Source organism: Lissotriton vulgaris, chromosome 4_1 (assembly GCF_964263255.1).
Source record: "Lissotriton vulgaris chromosome 4_1, aLisVul1.2, whole genome shotgun sequence".
Lineage (NCBI taxonomy): Eukaryota > Metazoa > Chordata > Amphibia > Caudata > Salamandridae > Lissotriton > Lissotriton vulgaris.
In genome coordinates this window covers 547,294,318-547,318,035 of record NC_141691.1, presented here as the reverse complement: position 1 = coordinate 547,318,035, position 23,718 = coordinate 547,294,318, and the positions used below count along the sequence as shown (strand labels likewise).

The following is a 23,718-nucleotide window of genomic DNA, read 5'->3' as shown; positions in this document are numbered from 1 at the left end:
AAGGTAAGTATCTATTGCTACCACACACTGACCCCCTTGCTTCTGGCTGATCTCTGGTTAATGCTGGGTCGATGAGCCTGTTTCTCACACTTGTAGGGTCTGCATTAGGATCCTCATGATCAAGGTCTCCGGCCACATCTACCTACCCACCCATTCTCAACCTGTCCTCTGCTGCCTAGATGGCACCTTCATATTTTCAAAACACCAGAATAAATAAGCAAGGCAACAGAGGAATAGGCATGTTTAGACTTCAACTTATTTAATTTAGTTGCAACAATGTCTGACCTGATCAGCAGGTCGAATGATTGACTGTACTCCAACCAGATCCCCTGGAGAAATATCTCTCTTAACATTGCTGCCAGTAAACATCCTATAAAGTCAAGACCAGCTCACTCCATACCTCAGACCGAGAGTAGGTGATTTACTGCCTAACAAAGGGGCTTCCAATTTAGGTCAGAAAAAGAATGAGGGAATATGAGAGATAAGAATAGTACAGAAGGAATGCAGGATAGAAAGAATGAATAACCTTGTCTGTATTGATATGAAGTAGGTGGAAGGGGTGATGGAAAAGTACTGTATTTGGGCTTGGACGAAGCAGATAATGTACTAGCAAGAAGCATTCACATGAGAAGTGCAGATTGAACTGTCATTTAGACTGGGACCACCATTGCTCCTGAGGTTCCTGGGGAAAGTGATAATACGGAGGAAAATGAGATGCAGATGCAAATAGTCTTTTGGAATATTGTGGAGCTATTTTCAAACTATTTGATGTAGACTGAAATGTGTTTTATAAGAGACATGGCACACAGTTACTAGGTTATGGTCAGGATGTTTTCAACATGGCGTAGGATAGTTGAGAAGGGAGGGAAGAAAAGCTATATGTGGTTTAACATTTGGACATCAAATGGTCTGGGGAAAGAATAGGAGGAAGCCAAAGTTAATTCTAAGAATTTATTATGTGCGACTGGTTAGTCCGGGAACATTGGGATTTTGGGAATTAATTGCTATAACACCAGAAGAGTTTTTAGAAAACATGTATAGTTTTCTGGATACTATCAATTGAGGAAAGAGTATAAAGATCTAATAAAATGCAAAAAAGGGAAAAGAGAAGGAGAAATTCGAAATTGACATTGATGCAGCATATAATAAGGACTTGAGAAGATTGTGGCAATTTATACAAATGGTTCCATCGACCAAAAAGCGTGGTAGGAATATATATTTTGAGCATGTGAACGATGTTCATATTTTGCCCTCTTTATAAAAAGAATTGACTGACTGGTGGGTGAGACTGGTGGTTTGATATTAAAAGGATGCACAATGCCAAGTAACAATAACTTTCACCCCTATATTTGCAGATGAAATTAGGAAGCGAAGCAATGGAAAGACAACAGGTCCTGGTTATATTTTCTCATAGTTAACTAAGAGCCTACCAGATATATGGGCACCTGGCATACAAAAAGTCATCTCCCAATTAAGTTATTGATCTGACTCAAACTGTACCTAGTATATTTAAACAAAACAGAGAGTATACTGATCTGGGGAAGAATTTAGGAATAGGTGGAAGATGAAGGCATTAGAGCTCCACTTCATTATGGTTCTATACCAAAATATAACACTCATCTCTCATTGGGTTTTATTAACTTCTACCACAAGTTCTTCCTGGCAGTAGTGTCAAAACTTGCTTTCTATTTGTTGACCTTAAAATAGCTTTTGATGCTGTTAATGAAAATAATCTTTAGCATACTTTGGATAGTCCGGGTCTCAGGAAGGGATTGTGGCATTGTCTAATGCTGTTAAATGAAGGGAATATCACAGCAGTCAAAGTAGGAAATGGATGGGAAAGGACTAGGTATCTTAGATGTGTGTGCCTAGGTTGTGTACCAGTGGCACCTCTTTTTATGTTCTATATTAATGTCATATGCCCCCTTTTCTGAACAAGACATCCCAAAGATGGGCAAAAATAGTGCTCCTATATTGGTAGTTGCAGCTAATGCAGTTTTAATAGCCAAAACGGGAAAGTCATTTCAGGGACTATTAATCCTGTTTCAATAATTAATGAAAAAATGTCTGAGCATTAATGTATCCAAATAGAAAGAGGTGGAAGTTAGGTGGATGGGGCAATCAAATAAAAAGTCAATTTTGAGACTTGGAACAATTGAAAAAATTAATTCTTATTAATATTTAGGGATGAGATACACTGAACAATTGTCTTGGGTCAAGCCAACTATAAAAGTAACCCTGGCAGTGATACAAAATATTTGGGCAATTTGTAGCGTGGTACAAAAATGGGTAGGGCCTGTGTTGAAGTCCTACGAAAGATTAAGTGGCAAAGGTCATAGATGTGGAGGTTCACCCAAGGTAAGGAGCTTATGATACCGGAATCTAATTTAATAAAGGGGTACGTTTAGTCAAATCATCTGATTGTACATCAGTAAATTGTGTTAAATCCAGCAAAATATTTCATTATCTACTACAGTGGGAAGTATTTAAATATTGTATCTTGTAGAAGATGAAATCCTGATTACAAAATTGCACTTAAATTTACTCACTCTTTTAATAAATCAGTACAAAGATGAAATAATGGTCTTATAGCTTTGACTACTATGTACCTGTGTGGACCTAGCAGGGAGAAAATATTATACATATTCTTATTTTTTGCTTTTGTTGCATATTGTTAAGAGTGATCAAGGTATCCTACTAGCTCGCATACATGCATTATTGCATTTTTATGTTTTTTTAATTGAAGGAAACAGAAATGCATGACAGCATACGTTTTTGTTAGAAAGTAAATTATTATTTTCTGCTGCAGGATTAGCAAAATGTTTGGCGTTGTGGTCGTTGGGATTGGAATTGCTGGGTCCGTGCGGATGAGAGACCTGCTCAATCCTTTGCCATCCAGTGCATCCGAGAGTCTGAAGCTTCTGGGTTTCGTTTCTAGGTCAGTTTTTTACATTTCTCTTATTTAGGCAACGAAATGTGTTAGTTCTTATTATTCGTGTTATTATATTTTTAATCTGTTTAACTATTCATAAGTGTGTTGTGGCAGAGACAATATATATTAGATCTGGTATTACGGGAATCCCTTTGTGTAAGAGTCTGCAACATCTAGGATAGTTACAAAAAGCTGATACTTCTTATTCTGAATTGATATACCCGTAGGCGAACTGAAGAAGACACTATTGCAGCTTGTTTAAAGATGCTTACAATTTTTCATGAAAACTCTTTTTGACATACGATTTTTTTTTCTTTTATATGAACTAGTTACAAATAATTCTGATTGAAAGACTTTGACAAACATCTACTTCTGCACAGGATCCGAATGAGTTGAGGCAGTAGGATTTCTTTGAGGCAGGGTTCACATAGAATGCAATCTATCTTAGGCCCTTAAGATATTAGGCACCAGTGAATTCGGCAACCGTAACACAATAATATCATTTGCATGTGGTGTTTTCCACCTCCTCATGTATAATGGAAGGGTCTCTGGAAAATGGATCAACACTGCTCTAAGGCAGTTGTGATTGTACGCTGACTTGTAAATATCTGTTATGGAGAGTGTGGGGGAGAGATGCACCACCAGTACTGTAATGTTTCTCTGGAACCAACAACTCTTTAGCAGCATGGTGTCAGCATGCCACTGTTCTGATATGGTGTCAGACTCAACGTGTACCTTTATGCTGCCGGAGTCCCCAAGGCTTTGTTCCTGTTTAACTTTGGCCTTACAGAGTGTCACAACTTCACCGCTACTCTAGCTCTGCCACTCACACGGTTGTTTGGTTGGTGATTCCTTCCTTTGACTTGTGACACAATCCTGCATTCCAGATTTATTCTGAGACTTTTCCTGCCAGTATGGATTTTTTGTTAAAGGTACCAGATCACTGTCTGGATAATGACCCTTCTTGCAGTCTGACAAAGGGGTCAGGCTGGTTGGTGGGAAAAAAGCAGATCCTGTCTTTGCACCATGAAAACTAGAAATCAAGCTCATGCAGTTCCAGCCTTTGACAAGTATATTTGCTGGTGCACATGTACGAAGACAGTCGCAAAGTAAGATTGTATTACATTTCACAGCTGGTATTTTTTTCATGGTGCGGCCATGGCAGTTTATGGAAGTTTGTGGTCATTCTCCCACAGGGGTCTTCAAATGTGGGGTGTATGGCCAGGGAGCTTGGAAATTTCTGGGTGAGTGCACTACCCCTGGAAAGTACCATCTGAACAGCCCATGTTGTGTTTCAGGGTTTTGAGCAGAGAAGAAATTAGTGTACCAAAAGGAGCTCCCTGACCTCTCTTTAACGTCCCTATCCACTCCACGAGTGCACTGACAGAGTGGGTAGAGTACAGGCAGAGTGGTTCTGGCGTTTATTTGCTTGCATATGATGTCAGTGAAGGATCTGCGCAGCATACTGTTTCTGATGGTTGATTGTTGGCTCCTTATCACTACTGAGGATCACTTGGGGATCGGTGAGGGTCTCTCTTAGGGTGTCTGAGGACTATCTTAAAGTTTTATTTTTTTAACTTGTCTTTCTTAGGGTTTTCTATGTAGAATACAAGAAACATAAAATACAACTGAACATTGCAGTATTATTCGAGATGCACACATATTTAGAACCACATTGTCTATGAGATGCCCCGACCAGCAGTCACCTGGCAGACTCATTCACCCATATATCACCTTCATCTTCTACACTTTAAAGTAGGTCCAGACTGGACTTTAAGGACCAATTTACGCCGACTCCACCATTCCCTACCCCTGGAGAGAAAAGAGGGGGGCATTTCACCACTCAGTGTCTGCATTTGATTGCTGCACACACTCTCATCTAAGGGGGCTCCATTTCCACCTCAGGGGCCAAGGGGTTGAGCCCTTTATTCATTTGATCTACTTCCTCCAGTTGAACCACCACCCCCCGTATTTCCAGATCTCATTCCGCATTTTCAACTGTCTGCTCTCTTCCTAGTCTACACTCCTCTGCCACATACCACTCGTGCAGATCTGGCAGACATTTATGCTGCAGAGAGGGCGTAGGATTAATACAATGTATCTCTATGTGTCTCCAGGCCCCAGCTGCACAAATCCATATCTCATTTTCCTCCCTGTTTTAGAGAGTGGCTGAAGCCCAAGCAGCCAATCACGCGATGTTCTCTCCAACCTGGTTCCCATGACCTCCTTGAACATTTGCACCTCTCCAGCCCGGTAGGCCTCCAACTGTTGACAGATCCATGTCATATGGAGAAAATGTGCTGGGGACACACTACATCAAAGGCATCTAGGTGCACAATATAGGAAAATCCTATATAAACGCTGCAGGGTCAGGTTTCAGGACATTTAACTTGACTTTGCTCCTCGTACCTGCCAAAAACCATTTTACTCGGCCACCCGGCCCATCACTGAGATTGGTAGCATATTCCAGAACTGAATGGAGGTTCATAAACCGTTGTTCACCCTCCCTTTGTTAAGGTCATATTGGGGCCGTGGGCTAATTGTATACCCAGGTTTGGAATTTTTCCATTTCTCAGGGCAGACCTACCTCGAGGATGCTCCACTAGGTCTGCCAATGGCAAAAGGACCATATTGTGCCTAATGATGCGTAATCCAGGCGCTTTGTTAAAGTTCTCCAATAGTCATAGCAATACTGATATTGAGTCTCCCAGCCTGCACAGGAAAAGAAGAGTGTCATCAGCATAGATCGATACAGTATGCACAGTAGCCCCAGTAAGTATACCCCACTCCCCTAGTTCCTGCCTTAAGCACACCAGCAGTGGCTCCATTGCCAGAGAAAAGAGGAGCGGGGTTAGGGGGCATCCCTTTCTTGTACCTCTCTATACTACTCATCCTGTCCACACCCATGCAGTGGGCTGGGTACACAGAAGATGCACCCAGCATAAGAATTCTGGTCTCACTCCCATAAGCCTCTAAACTTCCCACAAGCACTCCCATCCCAGGGTGTTGAATGCCTTCTTAATGTCCAATGCCACTAGTGCTGCTTTCAAGTCCATCCCCTGCATTCAAGGGTACTCCTCTCTGACAAAAAAAAACACATAGGTCATCAGGCTAGACACAACCTACTTCTGCTTGTGGCTAGGATCTGGGAGAGGATCTTCATATCCATGTTCAACATAGTGAGTGGTGTATAAGACCCTGGATCTCCCAGGTCTTTATCCGGCTTAGGGATCATCACGATGAGAGCTTCGCACATAGGTGCTGGCAGTGTGCCTCGGTGCTTGTCCTCTAGGATCATCTCCAGTAGCCTGGTGACCAGTAAATTGGAATAGGTCCGATAGTAGTCCACCGGCAGGCCGTCTGGTCCCAGGCATTTACCATGGGTCATAGGTTTGCATGCAGCTCTTCTTCCTGGATCCCCCTCTAGCCCCTTTTGCTGCGTCTTAGTAAGCTGGGGGACCACTACCCAGTCAAAGAATGCTCTATTTCTTGGCATGTGTCTACTGTCGGTGCCTCACAAACACCCAATACGTTGTCTCTCAACTGAGCATTAAAGCCTGTCTTTCCAGCCATCGAAGTTCTATCTGGCCATGTCAACAATAGAATTAGTTGTGATGGGGGGGGGGGGGTCTTTCGCCCTTAAGCAGCCATGCTAGCAATCAGGTGGATTTATCCCCCTACCAGTGCAGTTGTTGTCGGCACTCCCACCTGGTGTGTTGGTTTAACCTGTCCCATATATTTGCCACGTTGCGATGTGATGTTATTAGTGCCAGATCCTCTGCTCCCTGGCTCCTCTACGATTGTTTCAAGCTGGTTGATTCTGCCTCCCCTTGTAGCTGCTCCCTTTCCAGCCTCCTTCTGGTGCTGCAGACACTAGATAGGCTTCCCCCCCCCCTAGTACTTTCACCCAATCCCATTCTGTACTCCTCAGCAGGGTAGAGTCCAATTGATATTGAAATACCCCTGCAACACAGTTCAGACCTCCTCTCTATAAATCGGATCTCTAAATTTGATCCCCCAGTGCCTCAATGTGAAGCCACCATAATGGGATCCTCGAGAAGTGTTTCCCCAATCCATATTCCAACAATAATGGTGCATGCTCCGATAGGAATTGTACCAAATACTTATTTTTCTGTACATTGGTTGTGCTGTAATCAGACACAAAAAATCTATCTTGATGGCTGTATGCTCGGTGGGTAGGAGTAAAACAGGAGAACTCCTCCATCTTCGGGTGGAGTTAACTCCAGATGTCTTTGCAATTCAGCCAGTCCATTGACTCCCTAAGCCTAACAGTCATTCGTGGTTTGGTCTCCATTATGGCAGGGTGTCTGTCTAAACGACCATCAAACACACAATTGAAATTACCTGTGCAAATAATGGACATTAGAAAGAAGAGTAATTTGTTCTCCACTCCCTCCCAAAAGGCTTTGTCAGCCGAGTTGGGCCCATAGATGTTGGCTACGTGAATCGACTCCTCACCTCTTCTCAGGTTTGTGACTAGCACCCTCCCATTTGTGTCTGCGTGGTATTCGTGTATTGCGAGTTTGGCTTTTTTGCTTATGATTGTTATGACCCCTCCTTTCTTGTGCACTGCCGGTGAGCATACTATCTCTCCTATCCATTTCGCTTTGAGGCGTTGCGCGTCCTCTTCAGAGACCCTGGTCTCTTCGAGGACGTATATACCCCCTTTGAGTTTCGTTAGGTTGAAGGACTGGGTTCTTTAAGACCCAGCGGTGCCAGGGCACAACACCTGAAACCTTCGTGGGTAACCTGCTCCGGCGTACGAATCACAGAGACACGGGACACTTCCTTGGACGTCAAAGATTCAAGGTTTATTTGCTGCAGGGAACACAGAAGTCACGACAAGTACACCACGTGCAACTTGGGGAGACTGCTTCAAATTGGTTCTGTGGATCGCTCCTTTTATACAGTTTTTACCCATAGAGTTACATTGAACACAAAAGTTTACAACCCGGTTCCCACCATTATCCCCCAGAGGGGTCGCTTTTGGTCACTTTGAAACACATGAGGTCCGGAACATAAGTGCGGAAACATTTGGTGGTTCCCAACTGTAAAAACCCATCTTCCCAACATTAGCGAATTCCAATCAGCAGTAAAACAGATCGAAATAGGAACAAAGACAGGTGCAGAGGAAGACGGAGACAGTGGGAAGATCGGAAAGGGTGTAAAAGGGGAGGTATCGGGAAACACGAGATACAGGCATCAAAGGGACGTGCCTAATGAGATGCACGGCTGAGACAATAAGTCCGTGCGGCACGATGAGCCTCGAGCGGCACCATCTGCTTTACAGTAGCATCCCCCTCGTCATAAAGACACCCACAAAGAACATGTGTCTTCCGCAAATATCTTGGGAGTCCCAGGGTCGCGAAGCGGACATCGTCCGTTCGCTGGCTACTTGAGGGCAAGAGACAAAATGGATGCCGTATCTAAGATGGAACCCGTGGGTACAGATGAAAAACCCACATAACAAACGAACGGTTTAAGTTAGCACAGCGAAACTGCGCACACTTACTAAACTCGTCATTTGTGGTTCATAGATACCAGACTCGACTATATTCGTGCGAGTCAAAAACACCACTTACAATTGTCACGAAACCTCAGACGCTCCTTTTGCCCTCATGTAGGCAAGCACTAGTCGGAATCATATTCAATATTCATCAAACCATCGAGATGTCGCTGTAGCATAGCTCTGTCCAATCGAGTCCCCTTGGTAACAGGTGGTTGTCTTATACACGTTGTAGCACAGAGGCCACATAAGGCAGGACTACACTGTACACAAAGGCAACACGTGAACAGGAACACCACAACGACTCCAATGATCATCAGAATCTTCCAACCCCAAGTCGACATCAGGCCCCAAAACCAACCAAGTAGCGTCCAATCCCCTACATCCACGTGTATGGATTTGGAGATCTTATGCAACCTCGAGATGGCTTGATAGACAGTAGGAGCATTATCTGGAATGAAAATGCAGCAGCTCGAATGGATCACCTTACATACCCCACCTCGATCTGCTAAGATGACATCTAAAACCATACGGTTTTGTAACGTCATAAGTCTCTCCGCCTGAAGTTCTGTGGTGATATTACCAAGGGCACTGGCAGTAATATTAGCTGTCGATTCCACCACTCGGGTCAACTGTCTCAGGTTCCTACTATTAACCATAGGTCCCCAAAACGGGAGGAAACCCTTGAAAAAGTCTCCTGCCTCTTGACCGGCAGTATCCTCTTCGCTAATTACGCCTCGCACAACTCTAGTCTTATGATAATCGGCATCTACAGTGAACGTCGGAGGCAATAGATTTGCAATGAAACAGGAGCCCATGAAGTCAGCGGGCAACCATGTGTATGCACGATCATAGCAGATAAAGTATGTACCCTTGGCAGCCAGAAACACAGGGGACGAGGACATCGGCAGAATGTAATTTTCAGTGCAAGCACTTGCTCCAAGTCGGGCTTGCGATCTTCGGCCACGACCCATGAGACAGAAATTACCAGTGTGGGGTACGACCCATATCGGAGGCGAGCTTTTAAGCTGTTTTTCGCTAGTGAACACACTATATTCACCTCTACTTAGGACCCTATAGGCTTGTATCTCTTCTTCGAGAATAAGCGAAGGATCATAGATATCACTATCTAAATCCTCTATTGCTATCGACAAAGGTTTTTGATACGAGGTAGGACCAGAGTAGGGGGAACGTGGTTCTCGAATGGGGTGGAAACCCAGTGCGCTTCGAAACATTGTTTGAAATGCTCGAGCTGACCCTTGGGAACTATACGGTAACACCAGATATGGAATTCCCTTATCTGTAGTATGTGGCATCAACCCACACACCCAACAATTAGTAGTGTTAACCACTAACTGGTGCTGATGAAGGAGCTGAATAAAGGAATTGTTGCGGAATTCTACACGTCTAGCCTGCTCGTGTTCGGGTAACATGTGAAAGGAATGAGGAGAAGCAGTAGAGGTAAGATTAGAGTCAGGAGTAGGAGTAGGTGTAGCAGGTAAGAAGTAAGACATCGTGTAATACACCCCACCCGCCAATAATGCAGAAGCAGTCAAAAACAATACAAACAGTTGGAATATAAAACATTTGGTACGACTGAGTTGCTGCAGCTTGAATCTGTGAACTTGAGCTCCCTCCAAATCATTCAGCTTCGAGAATGCCATTCCCTACGACCGTCCGCAACGTTTCTTGACGCACTTCGTTCTGTGTAGCAATAGTCAATCCCTAGGAGTTCCCAGGAACCGACGGCCTTTAACCTAGCGTCAAGACCTACTATCCAGAAGGAAGTACGCGCGCGGCCCTACGGCCTTCAATGCACAATATATATGTATGCAAAAACAAAGTCTCTCAGCTGTGGAAGCAAAAAGTACAAGGAATGAAGCTCAATATATATATGCAGAAAAGTTACAGTAATACGAAAGTTCAAAACTGATCACGGAAAACGGGGTAATGCAATCGTCAATACAGCAAAACAGGATCTTTTATTTGTCCTTAGTGCGAGATCGCAAAAAGTATTGGGTTTTCCCAGGACGTGTCTGCTCGTCAAACAAAGGATCCGTTGAAGAGACAACGTCCTGCTGATCAGTTGAGTGTTCTGGCCTTGAGTCTTTTGATGCTAATTGGTCAACAGTGTCTTTCTGCTGCGCTGAGGATTCTCCAACAGGCTGTGCGTCGCTAAAAGGCACAAACGCCGGCAAGGTTTCTGTTTCAGATGATGCAATGCCTCTCCTTACCCACGGGTCTGCCGGCAAAGGAATAGGGACTCTTTTGGTATGGGTGGCATGCACCCAATTCTTACGTCCCTCGAGACGAACGGCAGTCCTCGTGACCAGGAGCACTTGATAGGGTCCGGTGAACCTCGGGTCCAGGTTGTTCTTGCGTGAAAAGTTTCTCGTCACCACCCAGTCTCCGGGCTGGAGCTGGTGGCCTGGACCCTCCGTCTGCGTCGGCAATGCGTCGTAAACCTGTTGGTGAATTAACCTCAGTTTAGCAGTCAAGTCATGTAGGTAATCGATCAACATTGGGTACTCAAGATCGGAGAACATTCCTGGCCTAGGAACCCCCCACACATTCGCAGGACGGCCGAACACTATTTCATAGGGACTAAGCCCTACTCGGGAGTGTACAGTCGCCCTAGTTGACAGTAATGCTAAAGGTAAAGCGTCAGGCCACGAAAGACCAGTCGTAGCCTGAATCTTCGCTAGCTTTAGTTTAAGGGTGCCGTTGTACCCTTCAACCAATCCAGCTGACTGGGGATGATTGGCACTGTGGAATTTCTGATTAATTCCAAGGCCCTTACACACACTCTTCATCACACTTCCAACAAACTCACTTCCGTTGTCTGACCACACGACTCTAGGCATTCCATACCGAGGAAAATATTCCTTCAGTAGGATTTTCGCAGTAGACAAAGCAGTATTGTCTTTGAGAGGATAGGCCTCAATCCATCGGGAGAATGCGCAAACCACAACTAAAACGTATTTCAGGTTATTGCATCGCTCCATATGGATGAAGTCCAATTGAATCACCTCAAAGGGATATGAGGGGGGAGCAAAACTGCCAGGAGGAGTTGGGGTTCCTTTGCCAGGATTGTACATCATACACACCATACAATTCTTCACCAGACGTTCAGCACATTTCGTAATGCCATCATTCTTCCACACCGGAGACAACAATTTACAAATACCTTTCACGCTAATATGTGCTAACCCATGCGCCATTGTCACAACGGCCAGCACATACGCATCAGGCAACAACCATCTTTTCTGATCCGACAAATCAATCCAACAACCATTCGCGTCCAATTTTCCCGTACTTTCTTTCCACTTCGTCCTTTCAGTCTCGGTGGCCTCATTCTGAATTTCTTTCACACTTTCGATAGTGTCCTCACACATACTCGATTCTGTAGGCCACCTAACCGAACTCGTCACATACATCCGAGTGCTAAGGTTCCGGGCAGTCTCCTTAGCAGTCTCATCCGCAAACGCATTACCACGACCAACATCATCCGTCACCTTACGATGCGCACTACATTTAACAATCGCAACTTGCGTAGGCAGCGTCAATGCATCCAAGAGATCATTCACAAGCTGGCCATGCTGAATCTTCGTACCATGCGACGTCAAGAAACCTCTCTCTCTCCACAATCGTCCAAAACTATGTGCAACACCGAATGCATATTGGCTATCAGTAAACACATTCACACGTTTCCCTTTCGCTAACACACATGCTCTAGTAAGAGCAATCAGCTCCGCAGCTTGGGCAGAATTCTGATTCAACCTTGCAGTCTCAACAACAGTATTCAATGTTACAACAGCATAAGCAGTAGTCACATCGCCATTCGGCAGCTTAAAACATGAACCATCCACATACAATGTGCCATCCGGTTCTTCCAATGGGGTGTTTTTAAAGTCCACTCGACCTTTTGTTTCCTCTTCAGTCCTCAAGTAGCAATCATGTTCTGCTACTTCATCTGACTCCGTGCTAATTGGTAACAAAGTTGCCGGGTTCAAAACATTACAACGTTTTATCTGAATGTGGCTTGCTAACAGCGTCAACTCGTACCCAGACAACCTCGCACTCGTCAAGTGCTGAGTTTTCGTTCGATTCAACAGAGTATCGACTGCATGCGGAACCATCACCGTAAGCATATTATCCATGACCAGTCCTGCTGACTGTCGGATGGAGACCGCAGCTGCCGCTGTTGCTCGTAAACAACTCGGCAATGCTCTAGCTACTGGGTCCAAGGTCGAGGAAAAATATGCACATGGACGTTGCTTACCACCAAAAGGTTGCGTTAGAACGCTCAAAGCACAACCTTCTCTCTCGTGAACATATAATGTAAACGGCTTACTGGAGTCAGGGGTACCTAACACAGGAGCCGAACACAATGAATCACGCAGTTCAGAAAAACTTTTCTGACATTCTTCCGTCCATGGTAAAGGAGTTGAAACATCCTTGCACGTAAGAGCCACCAATGGTTTCGCTAGCAATGAAAAATTAGGAATCCATTGCCTGCAGTACGACGTGATACCTAGAAAGGCACGCACATCTCTTTGGGTTTTGGGCACAGCCATGCGCGCAATTGCCGCAATTCTCTCTGGGGTCAACCTCCTTCCCTCCTTTGACAATAAGTGACCTAGATAGGTCACTTCTTGACAACAATATTGGAGTTTAGAAGGGGACACCTTATGATTCAACTCACAGAGATGTTGCAGCAACGACACCGTAGCAAGTTTGCAAATGTCTTGAGTATCAGCAGCCACCAATAAGTCGTCGACGTATTGGATCAAGGCCGCACCGACCGGCAACCTAAACGCATCCAGTTGACCCTTCAAGGCTTGACTGTAAATAGATGGACTTTCACAGTAGCCCTGAGGAGCGCGTTTGAACCGGAAGCTACGTCCACCGAGAGAGAAACCGAAAAGGTCCCTGCTCTCCTCGGCAATCGGGATGCTGAAAAACGCATTTTTCAAGTCAATCACCGAAAACCACGATGCAGAAGCTGGAATCAGAGTCAGTAGCGCCGTGATGTCAGGCACAACGGGAAATTGAGGAACCACAATTTTATTCACCTCCCGTAAATCGATAACAAAACGATAAACGGGCGGTTTTGAAGGATCAGTACGTTTTAGAATGGGCAGTACAGGGCTGTTGCACACGTTTCCCCGAGTCTCTTCAATAACATCTTTCTCAATCAGATCATAAATGATCGCTAACAGTGCTCGCTCACCATCAAGGGAGATACGATATTGGGGAATACGTGGCAGTCGCACATTACATTTCAACTGAACAACATAAGGGGAGATATCAAGTAGGCCCACGTCATTTGGACCCGTTGCCCACAAAGACGCAGGAAGAGAACTCAATTCCGGTGGAAGCTTATCGAGAGACAAATACATAGGAGAGACAACCCTCTCTCCTAACGTAAGCTTTACACCCGCAGGAGAACAATACAAAGTCGCGTACAACCGTTTAAGCAAATCCAGGCCCAAAAGATTTTCACCACAACCCGTAGTCAAAATCAACGGAGCGTCGAGCTCACGTGGCCCAATTTTAAGGGGCAAAGGGTGTGAAACTGGATTGCTAACAGGGGCGCCAGAGAATCCAACGGAAACATTTGTTAAGCCAGACAAAGGTGCGCCAGGGAGTTTCGAATGCATGATAGAACTTTTCGCTGCACCAGTGTCCAACAGAAAAGGCTCAACGACGCCCGATGTAGCAACTGCGACGTAAGGCCCTCTCTGATCAACCGGAACTGATACCACTCCCTCTCCTTGTCTTTGGCTGTCCTAGTAATTACTGTCGTCAGTTCCCTGATCGACGTAATAATCGTCTACATTGTACTGCGCAGATCGTCCTTGCGACGATCCACGTTGATCGAAACAATTATTAGAATTGGGTGAGTTATCTGAGCGATCGTTCTGAACACCACGACCTCTACCACGTGATGCCTGCTGCGAACCACCGCGACCTCCCCTCGATGAGCTACCATTATTACGTTCATTCAAAACAGGGCAATTGAATTTAATGTGTCCCTCCTGTCTACAATAAGCACATTGATTGTACCCTAACGACGATCTTTGAGAAGAGGAGTCATTACGATTTTGGGATCTGTTCGATTGTGGCTGTGATCTATTCTGTTGCGAATTATTCTGAGTCGACCGTGGAGGATACGCTTGTTGCAACAACACTTTAGTTTTGAGCTCCTTCGTCTTTTTATCAGCACGGTCATTCTCTTCTTTTTCCCTATTCTCATAATATTGTGCCGTAGCCAATATCTGGGCCGAAGTAGAAACGGCCCATGCACTTTCCGAATTCTTTAGCTTATTGCTCAAATCGGGCAATAAATTCGAAACAAATTTATCCACAAACAATCTCTGACCACCCTCAGTACCCATATCCTGTCCACTATGATCAATGAACGCCTCCTCAAACCTCGTAAAGAAGTCGGAAACACTCTCATCCTTCTTCTGCTTACAAGTTGACAATTTGTCCCAGTTTACCCTCATAGCTGGCATAAGAGTTTTCATTAATGTTATTATTCTTTGAGGGAGAGCGGCAATCAACTGTTCAGGCTTAGCACCACCGACTTGTAACCCATCCGCCGCTATAATGGCCGCCCAATCACCACCTAGTTCGTTTGTGTGATTCTCCTGACGAATCTTAGCCCACACCGGTTGCGGTACGACATTGCCAAACAACATATCGATATCGGCAAGATTCATTACCGTAGCATCTACGAGCTGCGATAATTCTTTGTAATACCCTGCAGGATTCTTGCGAGGGTCAGGCAAAGATTGCTTCACCTGCAACACTTCTGATCTTTTCCATGGGAGATGTATCCATACTCTCTGGAAATACGGCGGGACCGGAGGGGCAGCTGCGGGGTTACCTGGCATCCAAACTGGTGGAACTTCACGCATGGGATATTGGCCAGACTCATCTGGTTGTTTTTCAATATCCTCAACAAACAATGCATGAGGGATTGGAGCGGGACGAAGAGATAGCAATCGTTCAACAGCACGTCGAACATTAGTATCCACTATCAGTCCATTTGCGAACTGAAGCTGAAGATCGGACAGAGCGGTGAGCACCTCGTCAGGCGCATCAGCCGCTATCTGATCCTAAAGAAACTTACACATTTCATTAAACACATATCTCTGGGTTGGTACATTGAATTGACAAAAGGTTTCAAGGACAACACGGGGTGGACACCTAAGAGGATTTACCATCCAACCCATCGCCATATTATATAGCGCAACGCGTTCTCTGTTTCCAGGAAGCTGACTACGTCTCTGAGGACCATCGGAGCCAGCGGACCCATGAACAGGTCCGAGCGACTGAAAGAAGCTAGCCGCAAGAGGAGAATTGCGACTACGAATAGAGGGAGAAGAATAAGACACAGGACTAACAAGAGAAGGAGTAGAAACAGTAGCAACAGCAGGGGTTAACAAAACAGGAGCAGTAGCAGGAGCAGCAGCGGGAACAGGAGTATGTGGAAGCGGAGGAGCAGTAGGGATAGCAACAGGCAAAGGAGCAGGAACAGTCGGAAGAACGGGCGCAGGTTGAGGAACAGGCGGAGGAGGAATAGGCGGAAGAATAGGTACGGCCGGGACCACAGGAGTTGCGGTACCCTGTACGTACGGAGGTGGCGACTTCATAAGATAAGACATTAAAGGATCCTCAACTGGCTCTTCCCTCTTTTCCGACTCCGTAGGCAAAGCGGGATAACATTTATCTACAGTCATACGCTGTAATCTATCAAACACTTCCTTATCCTTAACCTCCTTATCATGTTGAAATTGCTCTGCTTTCTTCACTATGGTAGCAACATTATCTCGCTGAGTGCGTTTAGTCTGTCTGATTTCTTTCTGTCGGGCTTCTTTGCGCCACAACCGAAAGGCATCAAACATGGCCGGCCTTGACTTTCTTTCGAATAATTTAATCTCTAGATTATCTAAGATCGGGGCCTCGAAGCTACCATGAGGTGGCCAACGAAGGTCTCCGTCCTTCTTCGTATATTTAATCCAATAATCGTTAAAGGTAATTGGGCCTAGCCCATGCTTACTATAGAGCTCATAAGTGGGAGTTCCAACCGGAGGTATCGGACACGAGTCCTCCAGTCGGGAATCCGTACCACAAGATCTGAAACAACTAAACAAAGTACTGCGACCAGGCATCCTGCACACTAGCCGAGTTTCACAAACTTCAAGGGTTACGGGATTTACCAAGTCCCAGCAAAGAACAAAACCCTCGGTTTTTGGCGGCTGCAGTCGTCAAACAACACAACAAAGTACGCTAGCAAAGTGTCACCGACAAAAACACTCACACAGCGTTAACAACAAAAAACACTCGCTAAAGTGTCAACAACCAAGAACTCTGGGAGCGACCCACAAATACTTAACTCAAAAATCGATGGCGTCACCAGGAAGGCCCGTCAATCGTCTCGCTATACCAAGGTCTACGCCAGGCGCCAAAACAGGTCTACAGTCAGGGCAGCAGTCCGTCGCAGCCGTCCGGAGGCGGGAATCTTCGCGGGAAAAGTCTTCGGGCCACTTATTTCGACAACAGGATCGATGAAGTGGAGTGCACCTTCCCTCGGAGATTTCACACGAAGTTCCTCACGATCGTCGGGCTTGGACCGGTACCACTGATGCAGCCCCATGTTGGGCGCCAACTGAAGGACTGGGTTCTTTAAGACCCAGCGGTGCCAGGGCACAACACCTGAAACCTTCGTGGGTAACCTGCTCCGGCGTACGAATCACAGAGACACGGGACACTTCCTTGGACGTCAAAGATTCAAGGTTTATTTGCTGCAGGGAACACAGAAGTCACGACAAGTACACCACGTGCAACTTGGGGAGACTGCTTCAAATTGGTTCTGTGGATCGCTCCTTTTATACAGTTTTTACCCATAGAGTTACATTGAACACAAAAGTTTACAACCCGGTTCCCACCATTATCCCCCAGAGGGGTCGCTTTTGGTCACTTTGAAACACATGAGGTCCGGAACATAAGTGCGGAAACATTTGGCGGTTCCCAACTGTAAAAACCCATCTTCCCAACATTAGCGAATTCCAATCAGCAGTAAAACAGATCGAAATAGGAACAAAGACAGGTGCAGAGGAAGACGGAGACAGTGGGAAGATCGGAAAGGGTGTAAAAGGGGAGGTATCGGGAAACACGAGATACAGGCATCAAAGGGACGTGCCTAATGAGATGCACGGCTGAGACAATAAGTCCGTGCGGCACGATGAGCCTCGAGCGGCACCATCTGCTTTACAGTAGCATCCCCCTCGTCATAAAGACACCCACAAAGAACATGTGTCTTCCGCAAATATCTTGGGAGTCCCAGGGTCGCGAAGCGGACATCGTCCGTTCGCTGGCTACTTGAGGGCAAGAGACAAAATGGATGCCGTATCTAAGATGGAACCCGTGGGTACAGATGAAAAACCCACATAACAAACGAACGGTTTAAGTTAGCACAGCGAAACTGCGCACACTTACTAAACTCGTCATTTGCGGTTCATAGATACCAGACTCGACTATATTCGTGCGAGTCGAAAACACCACTTACAATTGTCACGAAACCTCAAGGTAGTCTAGGGTTTTCCGACGCTTTATAGGGTGGTTGAGGCCCTTTACATTGAGGGACACCACTTTTATGTCTGAGAGTGGTTGGGTGTGCGGTTGTGTAGTCATGGTGGTTTGTCTCTTTCGCTAGCTCTTATGGCGTGTGTGGCTGCGTACCACCTTCTGCGTTGTTGTGCTTGCCCTGGTGCATTGTGTGGTTTCCCCCCCTGGGAGATAGACTGGAAATAAAGAAGGGTAAAGATAGAAAGAACGTGAAGACAATAAGGCGCACCTAACTGTACTGTGCGGCTCCCCGCCCATATCCCCCCCACCCCACCCCGCCCTCCCTCCCCCCGTCATCGTGCTGTAGGTGTGCGACAGCAAGGGTCCTCTTTCCCTCCATCATCCCTGAGTTCCTTTTTCTACATGCCCATCCCTTGTAAATATATTACCCCCGATGGCAAAGGATATGCGGCTGGTATGGCATCTTCCTTTGGCTTCGACCAGTTACAGATTATCACCATGAAACCTCTTGGTGGAAGCCCTCGGAAAAGCACCCATCCCTACAGACCACGCACGGAACCTGGGCGTCATTCTGGATTCCTCACTTGCGATGAACAGACAAGTCAACGCCGTCTCTTCATCCTGCTTCAACATTCTTCGCATGCTCAAAAAAACATTTCGCTGGATCCCCACCGAAACTAGGAAAACGGTCACCCACGCCCTGGTCACGAGCCGACTGGATTATGGAAACACCCTCTACGCCGGTACTACCGCTAAACTCCAGAAAAGACTCCAACGAATCCAAAACGCCTCAGCCAGGCTCATATTAGACATCCCGCGTAAAGAACATATCTCTGGCCACCTGAAAAACCTCCACTGGCTTCCCGTCAATAAGAGGATCACTTTCCGGCTCCTAACCCACGCACACAAAGCACTCTACGAAATCGGACCAGAATGCCTCAACACACGACTGTCCTTCTACACCCCCCCCCCCGCCAGCTACGATCATCCAACCAAGCCCTTGCCACTGTACCTCGCATCAACAAAACCACCATGGGAGGTAGATCCTTCTCCTACCTGGCAGCTAAAACCTGGAACTCACTTCCCACTTACCTTCGCCTTACCCAGAACCACCTAGCTTTCAGAAAGCAACTCAAAACGTGGATATTTGACAAGTAATTCCCCACCCCTCCTTAAGCGCCTTGAGACCCTCTGGGTATGTAGCGCGCTATATAAATTCTCTGACTTGACTTGACTTGACCTGGTGTACGCGCGCTTTATAAGTCCCTCATAACATTAACATAACATTAACATTAAGCTTGCATTCATGATACTTTAGTCAGCTCTTAGACTCAACCTTATCCAAAAGAGAATATTAGCCACTCAGTAGAGACCTTCCCTCACATCTAAGCTATCCAAAGCTAGACTACAACCAACTAAGATAGTCCCGGGGGTGTGGCCGGCAAGATGGATGACCGGCAGTGCCAGAGGGGAGCCTCCCGGTCCTGCAATTACATCATTTAACATCCTGCTGTGCTTCAGCATCGAAACCTCTGTAGGAGGGTGCCTCTGACTGCTTCAGCCAACGAGCCGACCTGTGCCAATTAGTGCAGCTGCCTTGGTAGTGGGGACCCCTGTAGATCGTGTGGGACTCTCATGCTGTGGCCTACCGAGGCGGTGGCTTGAGACTGACGTCCAGTGGGAAGATCGCAGGTGCCGCTTCTTGATGACTGGAGGAGGCGGCCCACGCTGTCTGTGGATCACAGCAGGTACGCAGGCCTTGCCTCTGGACTTGGACTTGGAGACTTCCTGCCTGACCCAGAGAAGAGCTGTCCATAACTGCAGGGACACTACTGATGGAGGTTACTGCAGGCAGCTTCTGCAGGGACCCTTAGTGGTGGTTGTATCTCCCCCATGTTCCCTGTGGCCTACCAGACCTTCCTGACCTTGGAGGGAGCGAGTCTAATTCTCGGGCCTTGAGGCCCTTAGGAATCAATGGCAATTACCGAATCGGTAAATACCGATTCGGTAAAATTACCGAATTTGCAAGGGGGACAGGGTGTCACTTTGACACCCTGTTGCACCCCTCAATTGTGCATGGGTGCACATGTTGCTGACATACATGCCCTTAGGGCATGTATGTCTGCAACATGGCACGTTTTTTAAAGCAAAAAAAATGATTTTTGAAGGGTTTTCATTATTTACCACCAACTTCTAGTTGGTGGTAAATAACGAATTCTTAAACCCTTGTAGCACTGATTACAGTGCTACCTACATGTTGAATTACAGAATTGGTAATTTTACCAATTCGCTATTTTACCGAATCGGAATAATTACACATTCGGTAAAATTACAGATTCTGTAATTTAACATGCCCCTACATCTCAATATCCAAATACCGGTCGGAAACGGACAAAAATACCGATTTGGATACCTACATCTGGCCCTAAGTTTCTTAGATGGAGCAAACATATCGCTAGTGTTTAGGAGCCGTGATGCGATGTGTGCTTCATGGAGATCCATATCCTGATTGAACATTGGGGTTGAGCTGGCTAATGAGTTCATAAATTCCTTTTTATTAAGGGTACCCCAACTTCTTATCATGCCCCCCTCATCCGAGGGAGACTTAGTACTGGAGGGTAGTATTACCGAGAATGGTATGAGATGGTGGTCAGACAATAAGCAGGGCAGTGTCGTAGGGACGGATACTGTGAGATTTATGGTCCAGACTTGGTCAAGTATATGACCCTTATTATGTGTAGCTGAGGATAGGTGCTGGGTGAAGTTAAAGTTAAGGTTAGTTAATAGGTCTGTAAGTTCCTGGGAATGGGGACCACCAAGTACATCATTAAACCAGTAGTTTAGGTCGCCAATTAAAATAATATTGGTGTAATTTGTTACCATGTTCGCTATTTGCTCACTCAGTAAGAGGGGAAATAAAGGCATATGCTGAGGGGGCCTATAGATTACAACGCATATCAGCGGGGCTGAGTTTGATTACAGCTTGATAACCAGATTGTCCACCGCCACAAGGTTCAAAGAAGAGACTGCCGTAAATTTGTGGTTGCGATGAATAATTGCAGCCACTCCCCACCCGATTTACCAGGTGGGCGGTCCACATGGAGAATCTAATAATCATTAGGCAGTGCAGCCAAGATGTCAGGTGTAGAATCAGGGGTCAGCCAAGTTTCTGGTATGAACAGAATGTCAGGTCGATCAGCTGCCAGTAGCATGAATACTCTATCTGATGTTTGACTAGAGAGCGTGTGTTTGAATAATATACACGTAACTCTGCCTGCTTGGGAGGAGTAACACCAGCTTTCTGCTCAATACAAGTTTTTATTTCGGGAAACATTTTGCGTGACTGATAGATCTTATTCCTGTTCAGACACATTTTAATGGCAGGATTTAGTGGGAGCGACACCCGGTGGAGCCCTCTGAGTTCCTTTGATGAAAATTTGAGGATTCGGGCAGAGTAACTTGCCCCTAGCCCCGTCCAGGCGCGGACGGGCGCAGACAGGCTTGCCTTTGGCGCGCTGCCGGCGCTCCCGCGCTTACGGTCCCTGAGGGCCAGCAGATGACCTATGACCTATACTGTCAATCAGAGTGCTCTGTTATCAGCAGGATTGGTGCAGGCTAAGGACTCACATGGACCAAAGAAGAAGTGTGAGGTGTTGGATGACCTGTAGACAGGCCCTGAGAGATGACAAAAGAGCTCTGGGCTCTAAGATGGGCACTCCCAGCACACCGCTGCCCCAAGCTCATGGGAAACAATCTCTGTTGGATGACTAAAACCTCACAGAAGGATGCTACACCCATACTTTGATGCCCCCACATGGATACAAGGGCTCTGAAGCAGCCCATGTCCCCAGCACCTGCCCACATACATTGCTGGGGTGAGGATGTGCCCACACTTTTTGATGTCAGTTCTATACCTCTTCTGTTTGAGGGGTAAGTTTGAAATGCTGCTGACCCGCCCCTCATGGAGTGTTGAAGCCAATTTACAAAGTGTCACAAATCTACTATTAGGCAACAGTTTTACTGCTCTATCTTAAAACGAATTAATCATTACGTGCACTGTTAAACTGTTACATGAACTGTCACTGCAGAATTAAATCACATCTTTGAGCTCAATAACTAGTTTAATAGCAGGGTTAATTCTGCAGCATCTTCAGCAAAAGATTCGATCAGTGAAGACAAGAGGGCGCGACAACGTGCTGGAACACTCTCTCTTCTCCGAGCTAAAGAATCTCGGCTCTGACAAGGAGGCGCTGGAGGCCATGAAGAAGGGGTTATACAAGGACACGGCATACGATCTGTCACATATATGTTGGTTAATGATTCTATTTCCCTCTGGAGGCCGTATTCCCTTGGGTGTCACAGAGAGCTCCATCTTTGCCCTCGACTCTTTAACATGTACATACATGGGGCTGCTGGGAGTTCTCCTGGAAGAGCTGGACACCAGCAGCCGGCAGGTGCCATGCCCCCAAGTCTCACCACTCCATCCAATAATGGATGACACAATGCCTCCTAAATTGAAACTGTCAGTTTTCAGCTCCTTCCTTTAGTCTGTGACGGCCCTGCCTCAGATGCCTGGCTCACTCCTCCAAAAGCCATAGGGATTGGGCTAAAAGTGTCCACCACTGCCTTTCCCCTTGAATTTCTGCTGAATTACATGCCCGGTTTAGACTTGTACATCAATAGAAAGACCAAGCTCAGTCTCTGGGTTTACTTCTTTTACCCCAGACAATCGCTATCTGTCGCCTGGCAAATAACAAGAGCAATGCGTGTAGCTTGCGTGTTTCTGACATATCCTAATAGGCCCAGAAGAGGGGAGGGGGGCAGCACAAGGCCCAGGATCTGGCTGATGGACTCGAAAATTTAAAACCAATGTACAGTAATGTCCGGACATTCCCATGCCATATGGAGGAACGAGGTGGACGAAGTAGCTCGAATTGCAATAGGATATTCAGTGGAAAAAAAAGGATAAAGTGACATAATAGTTGAGTGAAAATTTCAGTGCCAATGTAGTGTTTTAAGATAACAAAAACACTGAAATTCACCAGTTATACTTATCTCTAGTGAGTATAACTCTGGCCCTAGGGTAACTATAACTTGCACCCACGCTATGGACAGTTTTTTCATCAAAGTTGCCACTTCTGATGTTGCAGTGGTGTTATTAATGATGTCATAGAACATGTTTATATAACAAAAGTTGTTTGGCCCAAAGGAACAAGATACAGGCAGGGCCACATAAATGCAAAAAGACAACATGTGCCTGACTCCCTACTACTTTCGAGCTTTTACACTTTTTGCTCTTAAGCCAAACACATTTCTTTATGTTTGTACCTGTGTTTTATTTATACCTTTTTGCTTGAAACTCATTTCTATTTTCTCATAAAGTTTTTTTAGGAAGTGAAAAGGAAAAAATAGTGCATAATTTACATATATTACAAATATAGGCACATTTTGTCATTTTTTTGCGTCATATAACATCTAACATGGGAAGTAATTAGCAGTGCATAACAAGAGTGTAGATTCTTCCCCCAATCTGCCCTCGGGGAGGGGGGCAGAAAGCCCACTAGACACCAGAGATTTTAATGGGGGTATAAATGGCTGGGGGCCCCTACCCTTTCCCAAATAACTACAGCAGTCTTTCTGCCCCCCAATCAGAAAACCC

At 45.9% G+C, this 23,718-nt stretch overlaps 1 protein-coding gene across 2 annotated transcripts in view; it reads left to right on the top strand.

Moving 5' to 3' along the window:
* The window catches only part of LOC147722229 (biliverdin reductase A-like), a 279,271-nt gene that overhangs the window by 130,114 nt on the left and 125,439 nt on the right, over window positions 1-23,718 (top strand). For both annotated transcript variants that reach the window (XM_086966810.1, XM_086966811.1), the window contains exon 2: window positions 2,810-2,938. In XM_086966810.1, coding sequence (XP_086822936.1) covers window positions 2,810-2,938 — 129 coding nt within the window. The remainder of the gene's footprint in view (window positions 1-2,809; window positions 2,939-23,718) is intronic.